The sequence below is a fragment of the Oncorhynchus keta genome, unplaced genomic scaffold (genome assembly GCF_023373465.1).
Source record: "Oncorhynchus keta strain PuntledgeMale-10-30-2019 unplaced genomic scaffold, Oket_V2 Un_scaffold_984_pilon_pilon, whole genome shotgun sequence".
NCBI lineage: Eukaryota > Metazoa > Chordata > Actinopteri > Salmoniformes > Salmonidae > Oncorhynchus > Oncorhynchus keta.
Window position 1 is genome coordinate 597501 of NW_026291019.1, and position 21816 is coordinate 619316.

At 37.0% G+C, this 21816-nt stretch overlaps 2 protein-coding genes and 1 long non-coding RNA gene across 3 annotated transcripts in view; 1 reads left to right on the forward strand and 2 right to left on the reverse strand.

Annotated features, from left to right (window-relative positions):
* The window catches only part of ncf4 (neutrophil cytosolic factor 4), a 59530-nt gene that overhangs the window by 8229 nt on the left and 29485 nt on the right, over window positions 1-21816 (reverse strand). Inside the window, exons 8-10 of the mRNA XM_052517842.1 lie at window positions 13615-13713; window positions 10521-10690; window positions 8347-8412 (exon numbers count right to left, since the gene is read on the reverse strand). Coding sequence (XP_052373802.1) covers window positions 8347-8412; window positions 10521-10690; window positions 13615-13713 — 335 coding nt within the window. The remainder of the gene's footprint in view (window positions 1-8346; window positions 8413-10520; window positions 10691-13614; window positions 13714-21816) is intronic.
* The window catches only part of pvalb7 (parvalbumin 7), a 93933-nt gene continuing 85817 nt past the window's right edge, over window positions 13701-21816 (forward strand). The window contains exon 1 of the mRNA XM_052517840.1: window positions 13701-13842. The gene's annotated coding sequence lies outside the window, so the exon portion shown is untranslated. The remainder of the gene's footprint in view (window positions 13843-21816) is intronic.
* Window positions 18429-21766, reverse strand: LOC127929706 (uncharacterized). The gene is made up of 3 exons (XR_008135835.1): window positions 21086-21766; window positions 20694-20958; window positions 18429-19691 (listed from the first exon to the last, which is right to left on the reverse strand). It is a non-coding gene; the product is annotated as an uncharacterized LOC127929706 (long non-coding RNA).

Genomic DNA, 21816 nt, shown 5'->3' on the forward strand with positions numbered 1-21816 from the left:
TACTGTGGAGTATCAGATGTGTACAGTGGTAGTGTTATAGTGTGAATATCAGTAGTGTTATAGTGTAGGAGTGGTCAGTGTTATAGTGTGTAGAGTATCAGTGTTATAGTGTGTAGAGTGGTAGTGTTATAGTGTGTAAGTGGTAGTGTTATCAGTGTGTACAGGTAGTGTTATAGTGTGTAGAATGGTCAGTGTTATAGTGTGTACTGTGGTAGTGTTATAGTGTGTACTGTGGTAGTGTTATCAGTGTGTAGTGGTACAGTATATGTGTGTACTGTGGTAGTGTTATAGTCAGTACTGTGGTAGTGTTAACAGATATGTGGTAGTGTTATAGTGTGAGCTCAGTAGTGTTATAGTGTGTACTGTGGTAGTGTTATAGTGTGTAGAGTGGTCAGTGTTATAACAGTACTGTGGTAGTGTTATAGTGTGTACTCAGTAGTGTAATAGTGTGTACTGTGGTAGTGTTATAGTGTAACAGTACTGTGGTAGTGTTATAGTGTGTACAGTGGTAGTGTAACAGTGTGTACTGTGTAGTGTTATCAGTGTAACACTGTGGTAGTGTTATAGTGTACACTGTGAAGTAGTGTTATAGTGTGTACTGTGGTAGTGTTATAGAGTGTACTGTGGTAGTGTTATAGTGTGTAGAGTGGTAGTGTTATAGTGTGTAACAGATGGTAGTGTTATAGTGAGTATCAGATGGTAACAGTGTTATAGTGTCAAGTAACAGGTAGTGTTATAGTGAAGTAACTGTGGTAGTGTTAAGTGTGAATACTGTTGTAGTAACAGATAGTGTACTGTGAAGTAGTGTTATAGTACAGATGGTAGTGTTATAGTGTGTACTGTGGTAACAGTGTATAGAAGAATATCAGTGAAGTAATAGATATGTACTGTGGTAGTGTTATAGTGTAACAGATATGTAGTGAAGTGGTAGTGTTATCAGCTGAAGTAACAGATATGTAGTGTTATAGTGTGTACTGTGGTAGTGTTATAGTGTAACAGATATGTGTGAGAATATCAGCTGTGTTATAGTGGTAGTGTTATAGTGTGTACTGTGGTAGTGTTATAGTGTGTACAGATGTGGTAGTGTTATCAGCTGAGTAACAGATATGTAGTGAATAGTGAGAATATCAGTGAGTAAGTGTTATAGTGTACTGTGGTAGTGTTATAGTGAGTACTGTGGTAGAGTTATAGTGTGTACTGTGGTAGTGTTATAGAGAATATCAGTGTGATATGTAGGTAGTGTTATCAGTGTGTAACAGATATGTGGTAGTGAATATAGTGTGTAACTGTGGTAGTGTTATAGTGTGTACTGTGGTAGTGTTATAGTGTGTACTGTGGTAGTGTTATAGTGTGTAACTGTGGTAGTGTTATAGTGAGTAACTGTGGTAGTGTTATCAGTGTAACACTGTGGTAGTGTTATAGTGAGTAGATGTGGTAGTGTTATAGTGTGTATGTAGTGGTAGTGTTATAGTGTAATACTGTGGTAGTGTTATAGTGTGTACTGTGGTAGTGTTATAGTGTGTACTGTGGTAGTGTTATAGTGTGTACTGTGGTAGTGTTATAGTGTAGTACTGTGGTAGTGTTATAGTGTGTACTGTGGTAGTGTTATAGTGTGTACAGTGGTAGTGTTATAGAGGAGAATATCACTGTGGTAGTGTTATAGTGTACTGTGGTAGTGTTATAGTGTAGAGTAACAGTTATAGTGTGTAAGTGGTAGTGTTATAGTGTGTAGAGTGGTAGTGTTATAGTGTGTAGAGTGGTAGTGTTATAGTGTGTACTGTGGTAGTGTTATAGTGTGTACTATGGTAGTGTTATAGTGTGTACTGTGGTAGTGTTATAGTGTGTACTGTGGTAGTGTTATAGTGTACACTGTGGTAAGTGATATAGTGTGTAGAGTGGTAGTGTTATAGTGAGTAACAGATGTGGTAGTGTTATAGTGTGTAGAGTGGAGAATATCAGTGAGTAACTGTGGTAGTGTTATAGTGTGTATTGTGGTAGTGTTATAGTGTGTACTGTGGTAGTGTTTTAGTGTGTACTGTGGTAGTGTAATAGTGTGTACTGTGGACAATCAAGCAAATCCTTATTGACCTGGGGAAATTTCAATGGAGAGGAGAATATCAGCTGAGTAACAGATATGTAGTGAAGTGGAGAATATCAGCTGAGTAATAGATATGTAGTGAAGAGGAGAATATCAGATATGTAGTGAAGAGGAGAATATCAGCTGAGTAACAGATATGTAGTGAAGAGAGAATATCATAGTAACAGATATGTAGTGAAGAGGAGAATATCAGCTGAGTAACAGATATGTAGTGAATAGAGAATATCAGCTGGAGAATATCAGAATATCTGAGTAACAGATATGTAGTGAAGAGGAGAATATCAGCTGAGTAACAGATATGTAGTGAAGAGGAGAATATCAGATGAAGTAACAGATATGTAGTGAAGAGAAGAATATCAGCTGAGTAACAGATATGTAGTGAATAGAAGAATATCAGCTGAGTAGCAGATATGTAGTGAAGAGGAGAATATCAGCTGAGTAACAGATATGTAGTGAAGAGGAGAATATCAGCTGAGTAACAGATATGTAGTGAAGAGGAGAATATCAGATGAAGTAACAGATATGTAGTGAATAGAAGAATATCAGCTGAGTAACAGATATGTAGTGAAGAGGAGAATATCAGCTGAGTAACAGATATGTAGTGAAGAGGAGAATATCAGCTGAGTAACAGATATGTAGTGAAGAGGAGAATATCAGCTGAGTAACAGATATGTAGTGAAGAGGAGAATATCAGATGAAGTAACAGATATGTAGTGAATAGAAGAATATCAGCTGAGTAACAGATATGTAGTGAAGAGAAGAATATCAGATGAGTAACAGATATGTAGTGAAGAGGAGAATATCAGCTGAGTAACAGATATGTAGTGAAGAGGAGAATATCAGATGAAGTAACAGATATGTAGTGAAGAGGAGAATATCAGCTGAGTAACAGATATGTAGCGAAGAGAAGAATATCAGATGAAGTAACAGATATGTAGTGAAGAGGAGAATATCAGCTGAGTAACAGATATGTAGTGAAGAAGAATATCAGATAGTAATAGATATGTAGTGAAGTAGTGAAGAAGAATATCAGCTGAGTAACAGATATGTAGTGAAGAGGAGAATATCAGCTGAGTAACAGATGTATGAAGAGGAGAATATCAGTGAGTAACAGATATGTAGTGAAGAGGAGAATATCAGCTGAGTAACAGATATGATAGTGAAGAGGAGAATATCAGCTGAGTAACAGATATGTAGTGAAGAGGAGAATATCAGCTGAGTAACAGATATGTAGTGAATAGAAGAATATCAGCTGAGTAACAGATATGTAGTGAAGAGGAGAATATCAGCTGAGTAACAGATATGTAGTGAAGAGGAGAATATCAGCTGAGTAACAGATATGTAGTGAAGAGGAGAATATCAGCTGAGTAACAGATATGTAGTGAAAGAGAATATCAGCTGAGAATATCAGAATATCTGAGTAACAGATATGTAGTGAAGAGGAGAATATCAGCTGAGTAACAGATATGTAGTGAAGAGGAGAATATCAGCTGAGTAACAGATATGTAGTGAAGAGGAGAATATCAGCTGAGTAACAGATATGTAGTGAAGAGGAGAATATCAGCTGAGTAACAGATATGTAGTGAAGAGAAGAATATCAGTAACTGAGTAACAGATATGTAGTGAAGAGGAGAATATCAGCTGAGTAACAGATATGTAGTGAAGAGGAGAATATCAGCTGAGTAACAGATATGTAGTGAAGAGGAGAATATCAGCTGAGTAACAGATATGTAGTGAAGAGGAGAATATCAGCTGAGTAACAGATATGTAGTGAAGAGGAGAATATCAGCTGAGTAACAGATATGTAGTGAAGAGGAGAATATCAGCTGAGTAACAGATATGTAGTGAAGAGGAGAATATCAGCTGAGTAACAGATATGTAGTGAAGAGGAGAATATCAGCTGAGTAACAGATATGTAGTGAAGAGGAGAATATCAGCTGAGTAACAGATATGTAGTGAAGAGGAGAATATCAGCTGAGTAACAGATATGTAGTGAAGAGGAGAATATCAGCTGAGTAACAGATATGTAGTGAAGAGGAGAATATCAGCTGAGTAACAGATATGTAGTGAAGAGGAGAATATCAGCTGAGTAACAGATATGTAGTGAAGAGGAGAATATCAGCTGAGTAATAGATATGTAGTGAAGAGGAGAATATCAGCTGAGTAACAGATATGTAGTGAAGAGGAGAATATCAGCTGAGTAACAGATATGTAGTGAAGAGGAGAATATCAGCTGAGTAACAGATATGTAGTGAAGAGGAGAATATCAGCTGAGTAACAGATATGTAGTGAAGAGGAGAATATCAGCTGAGTAACAGATATGTAGTGAATAGAAGAATATCAGCTGAGTAACAGATATGTAGTGAATAGAAGAATATCAGCTGAGTAACAGATATGTAGTGAAGAGGAGAATATCAGCTGAGTAACAGATATGTAGTGAAGAGGAGAATATCAGCTGAGTAACAGATATGTAGTGAAGAGGAGAATATCAGCTGAGTAACAGATATGTAGTGAAGAGGAGAATATCAGCTGAGTAACAGATATGTAGTGAAGAGGAGAATATCAGCTGGGTAACAGATATGTAGTGAAGAGTGAAGAGGAGAATATCAGCTGAGTAACAGATATGTAGTGAAGAGGAGAATATCAGCTGAGTAACAGATATGTAGTGAAGAGGAGAATATCAGCTGAGTAACAGATATGTAGTGAAGAGGAGAATATCAGCTGAGTAACAGATATGTAGTGAAGAGGAGAATATCAGCTGAGTAACAGATATGTAGTGAATAGAAGAATATCAGCTGAGTAACAGATATGTAGTGAAGAGGAGAATATCAGCTGAGTAACAGATATGTAGTGAAGAGGAGAATATCAGCTGAGTAACAGATATGTAGTGAAGAGGAGAATATCAGCTGAGTAACAGATATGTAGTGAAGAGGAGAATATCAGCTGAGTAACAGATATGTAGTGAAGAGGAGAATATCAGCTGAGTAACAGATATGTAGTGAAGAGGAGAATATCAGCTGAGTAACAGATATGTAGTGAAGAGGAGAATATCAGCTGAGTAACAGATATGTAGTGAAGAGGAGAATATCAGCTGAGTAACAGATATGTAGTGAAGAGGAGAATATCAGCTGAGTAACAGATATGTAGTGAAGAGGAGAATATCAGCTGAGTAACAGATATGTAGTGAAGAGGAGAATATCAGCTGAGTAACAGATATGTAGTGAAGAGGAGAATATCAGCTGAGTAACAGATATGTAGTGAAGAGGAGAATATCTGAGTAACAGATATGTAGTGAAGTAACAGATATGTAGTGAAGAGGAGAATATCAGCTGAGTAACAGATATGTAGTGAAGAGGAGAATATCAGCTGAGTAACAGATATGTAGTGAAGAGGAGAATATCAGCTGAGTAACAGATATGTAGTGAATATCAGCTGAGTAACAGATATGTAGAGGAGAATATCAGCTGAGTAACAGATATGTAGTGAAAGAGAGAGAATATCAGCTGAGTAACAGATATGTAGTGAAGAGGAGAATATCAGCTGAGTAACAGATATGTAGTGAAGAGGAGAATATCAGCTGAGTAACAGATATGTAGTAACAGAAGAAGGAGAATATCAGATGAGTAACAGATATGTAGTGAAGAGGAGAATATCAGCTGAGTAACAGATATGTAGTGAAGAGGAGAATATCAGATATGAGTAACAGATATGTAGTGAATAGAAGAATATCAGCTGAGTAACAGATATGTAGTGAAGAGGAGAATATCAGCTGAGTAACAGATATGTAGTGAAGAGGAGAATATCAGCTGAGTAACAGATATGTAGTGAAGAGGAGAATATCAGCTGAGTAACAGATAGTAGTGAAGAGGAGAATATCAGAGTAACAGATATGTAAAGGAGAATATCAGCTGAGTAACAGATATGTAGTGAAGAGGAGAATATCAGCTGAGTAACAGATATGTAGTGAAGAGGAGAATATCAGCTGAGTAACAGATATGTAGTGAAGAGGAGAATATCAGCTGAGTAACAGATATGTAGTGAAGAGGAGAATATCAGCTGAGTAACAGATATGTAGTGAAGAGGAGAATATCAGCTGAGTAACAGATATGTAGTGAAGAGGAGAATATCAGCTGAGTAACAGATATGTAGTGAATAGAAGAATATCAGCTGAGTAACAGATATGTAGTAGTGAGTAATAGAAGAGGAGAATATCAGCTGAGTAACAGATATGTAGTGAAGAGGAGAATATCAGCTGAGTAACAGATATGTAGTGAAGAGGAGAATATCAGCTGAGTAACAGATATGTAGTGAAGAGGAGAATATCAGCTGAGTAACAGATATGTAGTGAAGAGGAGAATATAGCTGTAACAGATATGTAGTGAAGAGGAGAATATCAGCTGAGTAACAGATATGTAGTGAAGAGGAGAATATCAGCTGAGTAACAGATATGTAGTGAAGAGGAGAATATCAGCTGAGTAACAGATATGTAGTGAAGAGGAGAATATCAGCTGAGTAACAGATATGTAGTGAAGAGGAGAATATCAGCTGAGTAACAGATATGTAGTGAAGAGGAGAATATCAGATGAGTAACAGATATGTAGTGAAGAGGAGAATATCAGCTGAGTAACAGATATGTAGTGAAGAGGAGAATATCAGCTGAGTAACAGATATGTAGTGAAGAGGAGAATATCAGCTGAGTAACAGATATGTAGTGAAGAGGAGAATATCAGCTGAGTAATAGATATGTAGTGAAGAGGAGAATATCAGATATGTAGTGAAGAGGAGAATATCAGCTGAGTAACAGATATGTAGTGAAGAGGAGAATATCAGCTGAGTTATAGATATGTAGCGAAGAGGAGAATATCAGATATGTAGTGAAGAGGAGAATATCAGATATGTAGCGAAGAGGAGAATATCAGCTGAGTAACAGATATGTAGTGAATAGAAGAATATCAGCTGAGTAACAGATATGTAGTGAAGAGGAGAATATCAGCTGAGTAACAGATATGTAGTGAAGAGAGAGAATATCAGCTGAGTAATAGATATGTAATGAAGAGGAGAATATCAGCTGAGTAACAGATATGTAGTGAATAGAAGAATATCAGCTGAGTAATAGATATGTAGTGAAGTGGAGAATATCAGCTGAGTAACAGATATGTAGTGAAGAGGAGAATATCAGCTGAGTAATAGATATGTAGTGAAGAGGAGAATATCAGCTGAGTAACAGATATGTAGTGAAGAGGAGAATATCAGCTGAGTAACAGATATGTAGTGAAGAGGAGAATATCAGATGAAGTAACAGATATGTAGTGAAGAGGAGAATATCAGATGAAGTAACAGATATGTAGTGAAGAGGAGAATATCAGATGAAGTAACAGATATGTAGTGAAGAGGAGAATATCAGATGAGTAACAGATATGTAGTGAAGAGAAGAATATCAGCTGAGTAACAGATATGTAGTGAAGAGGAGAATATCAGCTGAGTAACAGATATGTAGTGAAGAGGAGAATATCAGCTGAGTAATAGATATGTAGTGAAGAGGAGAATATCAGCTGAGTAACAGATGTGTAGTGAAGAGGAGAATATCAGCTGAGTAATAGATATGTAGTGAAGAGGAGAATATCAGATGAAGTAACAGATATGTAGTGAAGAGGAGAATATCAGATGAAGTAACAGATATGTAGTGAAGAGGAGAATATCAGATGAGTAACAGATATGTAGTGAAGAGGAGAATATCAGCTGAGTAACAGATATGTAGTGAAGAGGAGAATATCAGCTGAGTAACAGATATGTAGTGAAGAGGAGAATATCAGCTGAGTAACAGATATGTAGTGAAGAGGAGAATATCAGCTGAGTAACAGATATGTAGTGAAGAGGAGAATATCAGATGAGTAACAGATATGTAGTGAAGAGGAGAATATCAGCTGAGTAACAGATATGTAGTGAAGAGGAGAATATCAGCTGAGTAACAGATATGTAGTGAAGAGGAGAATATCAGCTGAGTAACAGATATGTAGTGAAGAGGAGAATATCAGATGAGTAACAGATATGTAGTGAAGAGGAGAATATCAGCTGAGTAATAGATATGTAGTGAAGAGGAGAATATCAGATGAGTAACAGATATGTAGTGAAGAGGAGAATATCAGCTGAGTAACAGATATGTAGTGAAGAGGAGAATATCAGCTGAGTAACAGATGTAGTGGAGTTGAGTGGAGTTGATTCAGCAGTGGATGTGTCTGGTATCTTACCTCATGCGTGCCAATAGTTCTTTGTATGATGGCTGGGTGGAAATATCTTCTTCAACACACACATCCCTGTCACATAAAGTCACACCAATACATTATTAACTGGGATACATAGTCACACCAATACATTATTAACTGGCATACATACAGTCACTCCAATACATTATTAACTGGGATACATACAGTCACTCCAATACATTATTTACTGGGATACATACAGTCACTCCAATACATTATTAACTGGCATACATACAGTCACTCCAATACATTATTTACTGGGATACATACAGTCACTCCAATACATTATTAACTGGAATAAATAGTCACACCAATATATTATTAACTGGGATACATACAGTCACTCCAATACATTATTAACTGGCATACATACAGTCACTCCAATACATTATTTACTGGGATACATACAGTCACTCCAATACATTATTAACTGGAATAAATAGTCACACCAATACATTATTAACTGGGATACATACAGTCACTCCAATACATTATTAACTGGCATACATACAGTCACTCCAATACATTATTTACTGGGATACATACAGTCACTCCAATACATTATTAACTGGAATAAATAGTCACTCCAATACATTAATAACTGGGGTACATACAGTCACTCCAATACATTAATAACTGGGATACATACAGTCACTCCAATACATTAATAACTGGGATACATAAAGTCACTCCAATACATTATTAACTGGGATACATAGTCACTCCAATACATTATTAACTGGGATACATACAGTCACTCCAATACATTATTAACTGGGATACATACAGTCACTCCAATACATTATTAACTGGGATACATACAGACACTCCAATACATTAATAACTGGGATACATACAGTCACTCCAATACATTAATAACTGGGATACATACAGTCACTCCAATACATTAATAACTGGGATACATACAGTCACTCCAATACATTAATAACTGGGATACATACAGTCACCCCAATACATTATTAACTGGGATACATACAGTCACTCCAATACATTAATAACTGGGATACATACAGACACTCCAATACATTAATAACTGGGATACATACAGTCACTCCAATACATTAATAACTGGGATACATACAGTCACTCCAATACATTATTAACTGGGGTACATAGTCACTCCAATACATTATTTACTGGGGTACATAGTCACTCCAATACATTAATAACTGGGGTACATAGTCACTCCAATACATTAATAACTGGGATACATACAGTCACTCCAATACATTATTAACTGGGATACATAGTCACTCCAATACATTATTAACTGGCATACATACAGTCACTCCAATACATTATTTACTGGGATACATACAGTCACTCCAATACATTATTAACTGGAATAAATAGTCACACCAATACATTATTTACTGGGGTACATAGTCACTCCAATACATTAATAACTGGGGTACATAGTCACTCCAATACATTAATAACTGGGATACATACAGTCACTCCAATACATTATTAACTGGGATACATAGTCACTCCAATACATTATTAACTGGCATACATACAGTCACTCCAATACATTATTTACTGGGATACATACAGTCACTCCAATACATTATTAACTGGAATAAATAGTCACACCAATACATTATTAACTGGGATACATACAGTCACTCCAATACATTATTAACTGGCATACATACAGTCACTCCAATACATTATTTACTGGGATACATACAGTCACTCCAATACATTATTAACTGGAATAAATAGTCACTCCAATACATTAATAACTGGGGTACATACAGTCACTCCAATACATTAATAACTGGGATACATACAGTCACTCCAATACATTAATAACTGGGATACATAAAGTCACTCCAATACATTATTAACTGGGATACATAGTCACTCCAATACATTATTAACTGGGATACATACAGTCACTCCAATACATTATTAACTGGGATACATAGTCACTCCAATACATTATTAACTGGGATACATACAGACACTCCAATACATTAATAACTGGGATACATACAGTCACTCCAATACATTATTAACTGGGATACATACAGTCACTCCAATACATTATTAACTGGGATACATACAGTCACTCCAATACATTATTACCTGGGATACATAAAGTCACTCCAATACATTATTAACTGGGATACCTGGTGTCGACGCCCTGGGGTGTGAGCAGGTAGCAGCGCAGGCAGCTGTAAGACCCCGCCCCTTTACCTGAAGCGCCACCGCTCTCGCCATCAGAGTCACTCTCTGGGAGGGGCTTAATGATCTTCACAAAGGACTCTGGGAAGATACCTGTGCGATTGCTCACCGTGCCCTGAGAGAGAGAGGAAGTCAGAGAGAGAGAGAGAGAGAGAGAGAGAGAGAGAGAGAGAGAGAGAGAGAGAGAGAGAGAGAGAGAGAGAGAGAGAGTTGAATTAAGAGAGAGAGGTGGATTAATAGAGAGAGGTGGATTAATAGAGAGAGGCGGAATTAATAGAGAGAGGTGGATTAATAGAGAGAGGTGGATTAATAGAGAGAGGAGGATTAATAGAGAGAGGAGGATTAATAGAGAGAGGAGGATTAATAGAGAGGAGGATTAATAGAGAGAGGTGGATTAATAGAGAGAGGTGGATTAATAGAGAGAGGAGGATTAATAGAGAGAGGAGGATTAATAGAGAGAGGAGGATTAATAGAGGGGTGAATTAATAGAGGGGTGGATTAATAGAGAGGTGGATTAATAGAGGGGTGGATTAATAGAGAGAGGTGGATTAATAGAGAGAGGAGGATTAATAGAGAGAGGAGGATTAATAGAGGGGTGGATTAATAGAGGGGTGGATTAATAGAGAGGAGGATTAATAGAGAGAGGTGGATTAATAGAGAGAGGAGGATTAATAGAGAGAGGAGGATTAATAGAGAGAGGTGGATTAATAGAGAGGTGGATTAATAGAGGGGTGGATTAATAGAGAGAGGTGGATTAATAGAGGGGTGGATTAATAGAGAGAGGTGGATTAATAGAGAGAGGTGGATTAATAGAGAGAGGAGGATTAATAGAGAGAGGAGGATTAATAGAGAGAGGAGGATTAATAGAGGGGTGAATTAATAGAGGGGTGGATTAATAGAGAGGTGGATTAATAGAGAGGTGGATTAATAGAGAGAGGTGGATTAATAGAGAGAGGAGGATTAATAGAGAGAGGAGGATTAATAGAGAGGAGGATTAATAGAGGGGTGGATTAATAGAGGGGTGGATTAATAGAGAGGAGGATTAATAGAGAGAGGAGGATTAATAGAGAGAGGAGGATTAATAGAGAGAGGAGGATTAATAGAGGGGTGGATTAATAGAGAGGTGGATTAATAGAGGGGTGGATTAATAGAGAGAGGTGGATTAATAGAGAGGTGGATTAATAGAGATGTGGATTAATAGAGATGTGGATTAATAGAGAGGGGTGGATTAATAGAGAGATGTTGATTAATAGAGAGAGGTGGATTAATAGAGAGAGGTGGATTAATAGAGAGGGGTGGATTAATAGAGAGGGGTGGATTAATAGAGAGGAGGATTAATAGAGGGGTGAATTAATAGAGGGGTGGATTAATAGAGAGGTGGATTAATAGAGGGGTGGATTAATAGAGAGAGGTGGATTAATAGAGAGAGGAGGATTAATAGAGGGGTGGATTAATAGAGGGGTGGATTAATAGAGAGGTGGATTAATAGAGAGGTGGATTAATAGAGGGGTGGATTAATAGAGAGAGGTGGATTAATAGAGAGAGGTGGATTAATAGAGACGTGGATTAATAGAGAGAGGTGGATTAATAGAGAGAGGGATTAATAGAGAGAGGTGGATTAATAGAGAGAGGTGGATTAATAGAGAGGTGGATTAATAGAGGTGGATTAATAGAGAGAGGTGGATTAATAGAGAGAGAGGATTAAAAGAAAGGTGGATTAATAGAGAGAGGTGGATTAATAGAGAGAGGAGGATTAATAGAGAGGTGGATTAATAGAGAGGTGTTGTAACAATGTACAAATGGTTAAAGTACACAAGGGAAGAAAAAAAAACATAAATATGGGTTGTATTTACAATGGTGTTTTCTCTTCACTGGTTTCCCCTTTCTCTATCCACCCTCTTTCTCATTAACTCTCTCTCTCTCTCTCTCTCTCTCTCTCTCTCTCTCTCTCTCTCTCTCTCTCTCTCTCTCTCTCTCTCTCTCTCTCTCTCTCTCTCTCCCTCTCTCTCTCTCTCTCTCTCTCTCTTCTCTCCCTCCCTCCCTCCCTCCCTCCTAGTGCCCATCCTCTCCCTCCCTCCCTTCTCCGCACTCCACATCTCTCTCTCCTCCCACCGTTCCTCCTCATCCCTCCCCTCTATTCACTCCTCTCCCATTTCTCCCTCCTCCATCCCTCCCCTCCTCTCTCCCTCTCCTCCATCCATCCATCCCTCCCCTCCTCTCCTCCATCCATCCCTCCCCTCCTCCCTACCTCTCCTCCATCCATCCCTCCCTCTCCTCCTCCATCCCTCCCTCCCTCCATCTCTTCCACCTCCTCCATACATCCATCCCTCCCTCCCTCCCTCCCTCCTCCTCCCTCCTCCTCCTCCATCCATCCATCCATCCATCCATCCCTCCCCTCCCCTCCCCTCCCCTCCCTCCCTCCCTCCCTCCCTCCCTCCCCCCCTCCCTCCTCCCCTCCCTCCCCTCCTCCTCCTCCTCCTCCTCCCTCCCTCCCTCTCCATCCCTCCACTCTATTCCTCCCACCCCTCCACTCTATTTCCCTCCCTCCCTCCCTCCCTCTCCTCCTCCCTCTCCATCCCTCCACTCTATTCCTCCCTCCCTCTCCTCAATCTCCTCCATCCATCCCTCCCTCTCCTCCTCCATCCCTCCTCCCTCTCCATCCCTCCTCACTTTCCATCCCTCCACTCTATTCCTCCCTCCCTCTCCTCCATCTCCTCCATCCATCCCTCCCTCTCCTCCTCCATCCCTCCTCCCTCTCCATCCCTCCTCCTCCATCCATCCATCCCTCCCTATCCTCTTCCTCCTCATCCCTCCCTCTCCTCCTCCCTCCCTCATCCCTCCCTCTCCACCATCTCCATCCCTCCACTCTATTCCTCCCTCCCTCCCTCTCCTCCTCCCTCTCCATCCCTCCACTCTATTCCTCCCTCCCTCTCCTCCATCCATCCCTCCCTCTCCTCCTCCATCCCTCCTCCTCCTCCTCCATCCCTCCACTCTATTCCTCCCACCCTCCCATCCCTCCATCTCTTGCCTGCAGCTCACCTCCAGCCAGTCTGTGTTAACTCTCCTCAGAAGGAAGATCACCTCTCCAGCTTTCATACTCAGCTCCAGTCGTCCGCTCCCACTGAAGTCGAAGACCACCTGGGAACCACACACACACACACGGAGGAGAACACAAACACACCCGCAGCAGGCAGCGGACCAGGATCAACCGAGAGAAAGGGAGAGAAAGAGAGACAGGCAAAGAGAGAAGACTGAGAAACCGAACAGGTAAGAGTGACTCATTTTACTTGTCTGATGATGAAGTGAGTGTGAGAGAGAGAACGGGACAGCAATCAGCAGAAGACAAGAGGGAACAAGTGCTAGGAGCGAGGGATGAGAGAAAGAAAGAGGGATCCCTGAAGGAGTACAGAGAAAGAGAGAACAGGACACTGGTGTGAGTCAGGGAGACGGGCTCTGAAGGGATGAAACGGACCATAAGTGCTTTTGTTTGTGACTAGAGCAGATCTTCATAGTGCAGGAAATCACTCGACAACACTCCTACTCCTAATGCTGCACAACGCGTGGGATCGGACAGGCACACAGCTAAGAGAGACGAGAGAGAGCTGAGCGCTTAGCGAGTGGGCAAGTGCGAGTACATGTGTGAGTGCGTGTGTGAGTGCGTGCGTGCATGTGTGTGTGTGGGTGGATTGGAGAGGAGATATGCAGGGGGTGCGTAAAAGCGGACAAGTATAAAATACTAGAAAACTGTGATTGAGAGAATGTGGAAAAAGAGCTAAAAAGAGAACACACTTAAAAGGGTTAAAAGCAAGTTGTGATAATGTATTTCATAGTGTGGCTTTGAGCTGAGTCATGACAGTGTATTTTATAGTGTGGCTTTGAGCTGAGTCATGATAGTGTATTTTATAGTTTGGATTTGAGCTGAGTTATGATAGTGTATTTTCTCGTGTGGCTTTGAGCTGAGTCATGATAGTGTATTTTATAGTGTGGCTTTGAGCTGAGTCATGATAGTGTATTTTATAGTGTGGCTTTGAGCTGAGTCATGATAGTGTATTTTATAGTGTGGCTTTGAGCTGAGTTATGATAGTGTATTTTCTCGTGTGGCTTTGAGCTGAGTCATGATAGTGTATTTTATAGTGTGGCTTTGAGCTGAGTCATGATAGTGTATTTTATAGTGTGGCTTTGAGCTGAGTCATGATAGTGTATTTTATAGTGTGGCTTTGAGCTGAGTCATGATAGTGTATTTTATAGTGTGGCTTTGAGCTAAGTCATGATAGTGTATTTTATAGTGTGGCTTTGAGCTGAGTCATGATAGTGTATTTTATAATGTGGCTTTGAGCTGAGTCATGATAGTGTATTTTATAGTGTGGCTTTTTGAGTCATTATGAGCTTTGAGCTGAGTCATGATAGTGTATTTTATAGTGTGGCTTTGAGCTGAGTCATGATAGTGTATTTTATAGTGTGGCTTTGAGCTGAGTCATGATAGTGTATTTTATAGTGTGGCTTTGAGCTGAGTCATGATAGTGTATTTTATAGTGTGGCTTTGAGCTGAGTCATGATAGTGTATTTTTCGTGTGGCTTTGAGCTGAGTCATGATAGTGTATTTTTTTGGCTTTGAGCTGAGTGATGGTATTTTCTCGTTTGAGCTGAGTCATGATAGTGTATTTTATAGTGTGGCTTTGAGCTGAGTCATGATAGTGTATTTTATAGTGTGGCTTTGAGCTGAGTCATGATAGTGTATTTTATAGTGTGGCTTTGAGCTGAGTCATGATAGTGTATTTTATAGTGTGGCTTTGAGCTAAGTCATGATAGTGTATTTTATAGTGTGGCTTTGAGCTGAGTCATGATAGTGTATTTTATAATGTGGCTTTGAGCTGAGTCATGATAGTGTATTTTATAGTGTGGCTTTGAGCTGAGTCATGATAGTGTATTTTATAGTGTGGCTTTGAGCTGAGTCATGATAGTGTATTTTATAGTGTGGCTTTGAGCTGAGTCATGATAGTGTATTTTATAGTGTGGCTTTGAGCTGAGTCATGATAGTGTATTTTATAGTGTGGCTTTGAGCTGAGTCATGATAGTGTATTTTCTCGTGTGGCTTTGAGCTGAGTCATGATAGTGTATTTTATAGTGTGGCTTTGAGCTGAGTCATGATAGTGTATTTTATAGTGTGGCTTTGAGCTGAGTCATGATAGTGTATTTTATAGTGTGGCTTTGAGCTGAGTCATGATAGTGTATTTTATAGTGTGGCTTTGAGCTGAGTCATGATAGTGTATTTTATAGTGTGGCTTTGAGCTGAGTCATGATAGTGTATTTTATAGTGTGGCTTTGAGCTGAGTCATGATAGTGTATTTTATAGTGTGGCTTTGAGCTGAGTCATGATAGTGTATTTTATAATGTGGCTTTGAGCTGAGTCATGATAGTGTATTTTATAGTGTGGCTTTGAGCTGAGTCATGATAGTGTATTTTATAGTGTGGCTTTGAGCTGAGTCATGATAGTGTATTTTATAGTGTGGCTTTGAGCTGAGTCATGATAGTGTATTTTATAGTGTGGCTTTGAGCTGAGTCATGATAGTGTATTTTCTCGTGTGGCTTTGAGCTGAGTCATGATAGTGTATTTTATAGTGTGGCTTTGAGCTGAGTCATGATAGTGTATTTTATAGTGTGGCTTTGAGCTGAGTCATGATAGTGTATTTTATAGTGTGGCTTTGAGCTGAGTCATGATAGTGTATTTTATAGTGTGGCTTTGAGCTAAGTCATGATAGTGTATTTTATAGTGTGGCTTTGAGCTGAGTCATGATAGTGTATTTTATAATGTGGCTTTGAGCTGAGTCATGATAGTGTATTTTATAGTGTGGCTTTGAGCTGAGTCATTATAGTGTATTTTATAGTGTGGCTTTGAGCTCATGATAGTGTATTTTATAGTGTGGCTTTGAGCTGAGTCATGATAGTGTATTTTATAGTGTGGCTTTGAGCTGAGTCATAATAGTGTATTTTATAGTGTGGCTCTGAGCTGAGTCATGATAATGTAGAACATGTGGTAAAACGGATAACACTGTACAGTCACTTTACACCCCTCCTTGGTATTTTACGGGCACTAATGAGAAAAAAATATGGTAAGAAGCTTTTCGTCCGCACAACTGCCAGGTATTAAAGTAGTTAATCACCTGTTTAATGATGGTAGTAATATAAAGAGTAGTTTAATGATGGTAGTAATATAAAGAGTAGTTTAATGATGGTAGTAACATAAAGAGTAGTTTAATGATGGTAGTAACATAAAGAGTAGTTTAATGATGGTAGTAACATAAAGAGTAGTTTAATGATGGTTAGTAACATAAAGAGTAGTTTAATGATGGTAGTAACAGTTTAATGATGGTAGTAACATAGTGATGGTTAATAAACCTAGTTTAATGATGGTAGTAACATAAAGAGTAGTTTAATGATGGTAGTAACATAAAGAGTAGTTTAATGATGGTAGTAACATAAAGAGTAGTTTAATGATGGTAGTAACATAAAGAGTAGTTTAATGATGGTAGTAACATAAAGAGTAGTTTAATGATGGTAGTAAAATAAAGAGTAGTTTAATGATGGTAGTAACATAAAGAGTAGTTTAATGATGGTAGTAACATAAAGAGTAGTTTAATGATGGTAGTAACATAAAGAGTAGTTTAATGATGGTAGTAACATAAAGAGTAGTTTAATGATGGTAGTAACATAAAGAGTAGTTAATCACCTGTTTAATGATGGTAGTAAAATAAAGAGTAGTTTAATGATGGTTAGTAACATAAAGAGTAGTTTAATGATGGTAGTAACATAAAGAGTAGTTTAATGATGGTAGTAACATAAAGAGTAGTTAATCACCTGTTTAATGATGGTAGTAACATAAAGAGTAGTTTAAATGGTAGAGTAGTTTAATGATGGTAGTAACATAAAGAGTAGTTTAATGATGGTAGTAACATAAAGAGTAGTTTAATGATGGTAGTAATATAAAGAGTAGTTTAATGATGGTAGTAACATAAAGAGTAGTTTAATGATGGTAGTAACATAAAGAGTAGTTAATCACCTGTTTAATGATGGTAGTAACATAAAGAGTAGTTTAATGATGGTAGTAACATAAAGAGTAGTTTAATGATGGTAGTAACATAAAGAGTAGTTTAATGATGGTAGTAATATAAAGAGTAGTTTAATGATGGTAGTAACATAAAGAGTAGTTTAATGATGGTAGTAACATAAAGAGTAGTTTAATGATAATCACCTGTTTAATGATGGTAGTAACATAAAGAGTAGTTAATCACCTGTTTAATGATGGTAGTAACATAAAAGTAGTTTAATGATGGTAGTAACATAAAGAGTAGTTTAATGATGGTAGTAACATAAAGAGTAGTTTAATGATGGTAGTAACATAAAGAGTAGTTTAATGATGGTAGTAACATAAAAGTAGTTTAATGATGGTAGAGTAGTTTAATGATGGTAGTAACATAAAGAGTAGTTAATAGTAACCTGTTTAATGATGGTAGTAACATAAAGTAGTTAATCACCTGTTTAATGATGGTAGTAACATAAAGAGTAGTTTAATGATGGTAGTAAAATAAAGAGTAGTTTAATGATGGTAGTAACATAAAGAGTAGTTTAATGATGGTAGTAACATAAAGAGTAGTTTAATGATGGTAGTAACATAAAAGTAGTTTAATGATGGTAGTAACATAAAGTAGTAGTTTAATGATGGTAGTAACATAAAGAGTAGTTTAATGATGGTAGTAACATAAAGAGTAGTTTAATGATGGTAGTAACATAAAAGTAGTTTAATGATGGTAGTAACATAAAGAGTAGTTTAATGATGGTAGTAACATAAAGAGTAGTTTAATGATGGTAGTAACATAAAGAGTAGTTTAATGATGGTAGTAATATAAAGAGTAGTTAATCACCTGTTTAATGATGGTAGTAACATAAAGAGTAGTTTAATGATGGTAGTAACATAAAGAGTAGTTTAATGATGGTAGTAACATAAAGAGTAGTTTAATGATGGTAGTAACATAAAGAGTAGTTTAATGATGGTAGTAACATAAAGAGTAGTTTAATGATGGTAGTAACATAAAGAGTAGTTTAATGATGGTAGTAACATAAAGAGTAGTTAATCACCTGTTTAATGATGGTAGTAACATAAAGAGTAGTTTAATGATGGTAGTAACATAAAGAGTAGTTTAATGATGGTAGTAACATAAAGAGTAGTTTAATGATGGTAGTAACATAAAGAGTAGTTTAATGATGGTAGTAACATAAAGAGTAGTTTAATGATGGTAGTAACATAAAGAGTAGTTTAATGATGGTAGTAACATAAAGAGTAGTTTAATGATGGTAGTAACATAAAGAGTAGTTTAATGATGGTAGTAACATAAAGAGTAGTTTAATGATGGTAGTAACATAAAGAGTAGTTTAATGATGGTAGTAACATAAAGAGTAGTTAATCACCTGTTTAATGATGGTAGTAACATAAAGAGTAGTTTAATGATGGTAGTAACATAAAGAGTAGTTTAATGATGGTAGTAACATAAAGAGTAGTTTAATGATGGTAGTAACATAAAGAGTAGTTTAATGATGGTAGTAACATAAAGAGTAGTTTAATGATGGTAGTAACATAAAGAGTAGTTTAATGATGGTAGTAACATAAAGAGTAGTTAATCACCTGTTTAATGATGGTAGTAATATAAAGAGTAGTTTAATGATGGTAGTAATATAAAGAGTAGTTTAATGATGGTAGTAATATAAAGAGTAGTTAATCACCTGTTTAATGATGGTAGTAATATAAAGAGTAGTTTAATGATGGTAGTAACATAAAGAGTAGTTTAATGATGGTAGTAACATAAAGAGTAGTTTAATGATGGTAGTAACATAAAGAGTAGTTAATCACCTGTTTAATGATGGTAGTAACATAAAGAGTAGTTTAATGATGGTAGTAACATAAAGAGTAGTTTAATGATGGTAGTAACATAAAGAGTAGTTTAATGATGGTAGTAATATAAAGAGTAGTTTAATGATGGTAGTAACATAAAGAGTAGTTTAATGATGGTAGTAACATAAAGAGTAGTTTAATGATGGTAGTAACATAAAGAGTAGTTAATCACCTGTTTAATGATGTTAGTAACATAAAGAGTAGTTTAATGATGGTAGTAACATAAAGAGTAGTTTAATGATGGTAGTAACATAAAGAGTAGTTTAATGATGGTAGTAACATAAAGAGTAGTTTAATGATGGTAGTAATATAAAGAGTAGTTTAATGATGGTAGTAAACATAAATCACCTAGTTTAATGATGGTAGTAACATAAAAGTAGTTTAATGATGGTAGTAATATAAAGAGTAGTTTAATGATGGTAGTAACATAAAGAGTAGTTTAATGATGGTAGTAACATAAAGAGTAGTTTAATGATGGTAGTAATATAAAGAGTAGTTAATCACCTGTTTAATGATGGTAGTAACATAAAGAGTAGTTTAATGATGGTAGTAACATAAAGAGTAGTTTAATGATGGTAGTAACATAAAGAGTAGTTTAATGATGGTAGTAACTCCTAGTTTAATGATGGTAGTAACATAAATGGTAGTAGTAGTTTAATGATGGTAGTAACATAAAGAGTAGTTTAATGATGGTAGTAACATAAAGTAGTTAATAGTTTAATGATGGTAGTAAAGAGTAGTTTAATGATGGTAGTAACATAAAGAGTAGTTTAATGATGGTAGTAACATAAAGAGTAGTTAATCACCTGTTTTAATCACCTGTTTAATGATGGTAGTAATATAAAGAGTAGTTTAATGATGGTAGTAACATAAAAGTAGTTTAATGATGGTAGTTTAATGATGGTAGTAACATAAAGTAGTTTAATGATGGTAGTAGTAGTTTAATGATGGTAGTAATATAAAGAGTAGTTTAATGATGGTAGTAATATAAAGAGTAGTTTAATGATGGTAGTAAAATAAAGAGTAGTTAATCACCTGTTTAATGATGGTAGTAACATAAAGAGTAGTTTAATGATGGTTAGTAACATAAAGAGTAGTTTAATGATGGTAGTAACATAAAGAGTAGTTAATCACCTGTTTAATGATGGTAGTAACATAAAGAGTAGTTAATCACCTGTTTAATGATGGTAGTAACATAAAGAGTAGTTAATCACCTGTTTAATGATGGTAGTAATATAAAGAGTAGTTTAATGATGGTAGTAACATAAAGAGTAGTTTAATGATGGTAGTAACATAAAGAGTAGTTTAATGATGGTAGTAACATAAAGAGTAGTTAATCACCTGTTTAATGATGGTAGTAACATAAAGAGTAGTTTAATGATGGTAGTAACATAAAGAGTAGTTTAATGATGGTAGTAACATAAAGAGTAGTTAATCACCTGTTTAATGATGGTAGTAATATAAAGAGTAGTTTAATGATGGTAGTAACATAAAGAGTAGTTTAATGATGGTAGTAACATAAAGAGTAGTTTAATGATGGTAGTAACATAAAGAGTAGTTAATAACCTGTTTAATGATGGTAGTAATATAAAGAGTAGTTTAATGATGGTAGTAATATAAAGAGTAGTTTAATGATGGTAGTAATATAAAGAGTAGTTCATCTCCTGTTTAATGATGGTAGTAACATAAAGAGTAGTTCTTTCATCCTACATTAACAATACTAATGTATTTTGTGTGTGTGTATGATCCTACATTAGTATTACTGCTGTACTGCGCAAACAGGGCATCTGGGGACAGGTAATAAACAAACCTATTACAGATAAGAAGGACACACACATATACACACACACATGCCTGCATGTGGACACACACATTGCTGAAGCTTTGCTCAGTCAAGTAGGAGATGGAGGGACGGGTGGAGTAAAGGTGAAGAGGAGGAGAGTGAAGGACACAGACACAGATGATATCAAGACAAAGAGGAGAACTACAGATGGAGATGGAGAAGAGAGAGAGAGAGAGAGAGAGAGAGAGAGAGAGAGAGAGAGAGAGAGAGAGAGAGAGAGAGAGAGAGAGAGAGAGAGAGAGAGAGAGAGAGAGAGAGAAAGAGAGAGAGAGAGAGAGAAAGAGAGAGAGAGAGAGAAACAGAGAGAGAGAGAAACAGAGAGAGAGAGAAACAGAGAGAGAGAGAGAGAGAGAGAGAGAGAGAGAGAGAGAGAGAGAGAGAGAGAGAGAGAGAGAGAGAGAGAGAGAGAGAGAGAGAGAGAGAGAGAGAGAGAGAGAGACCGAGAGAAGAGAGA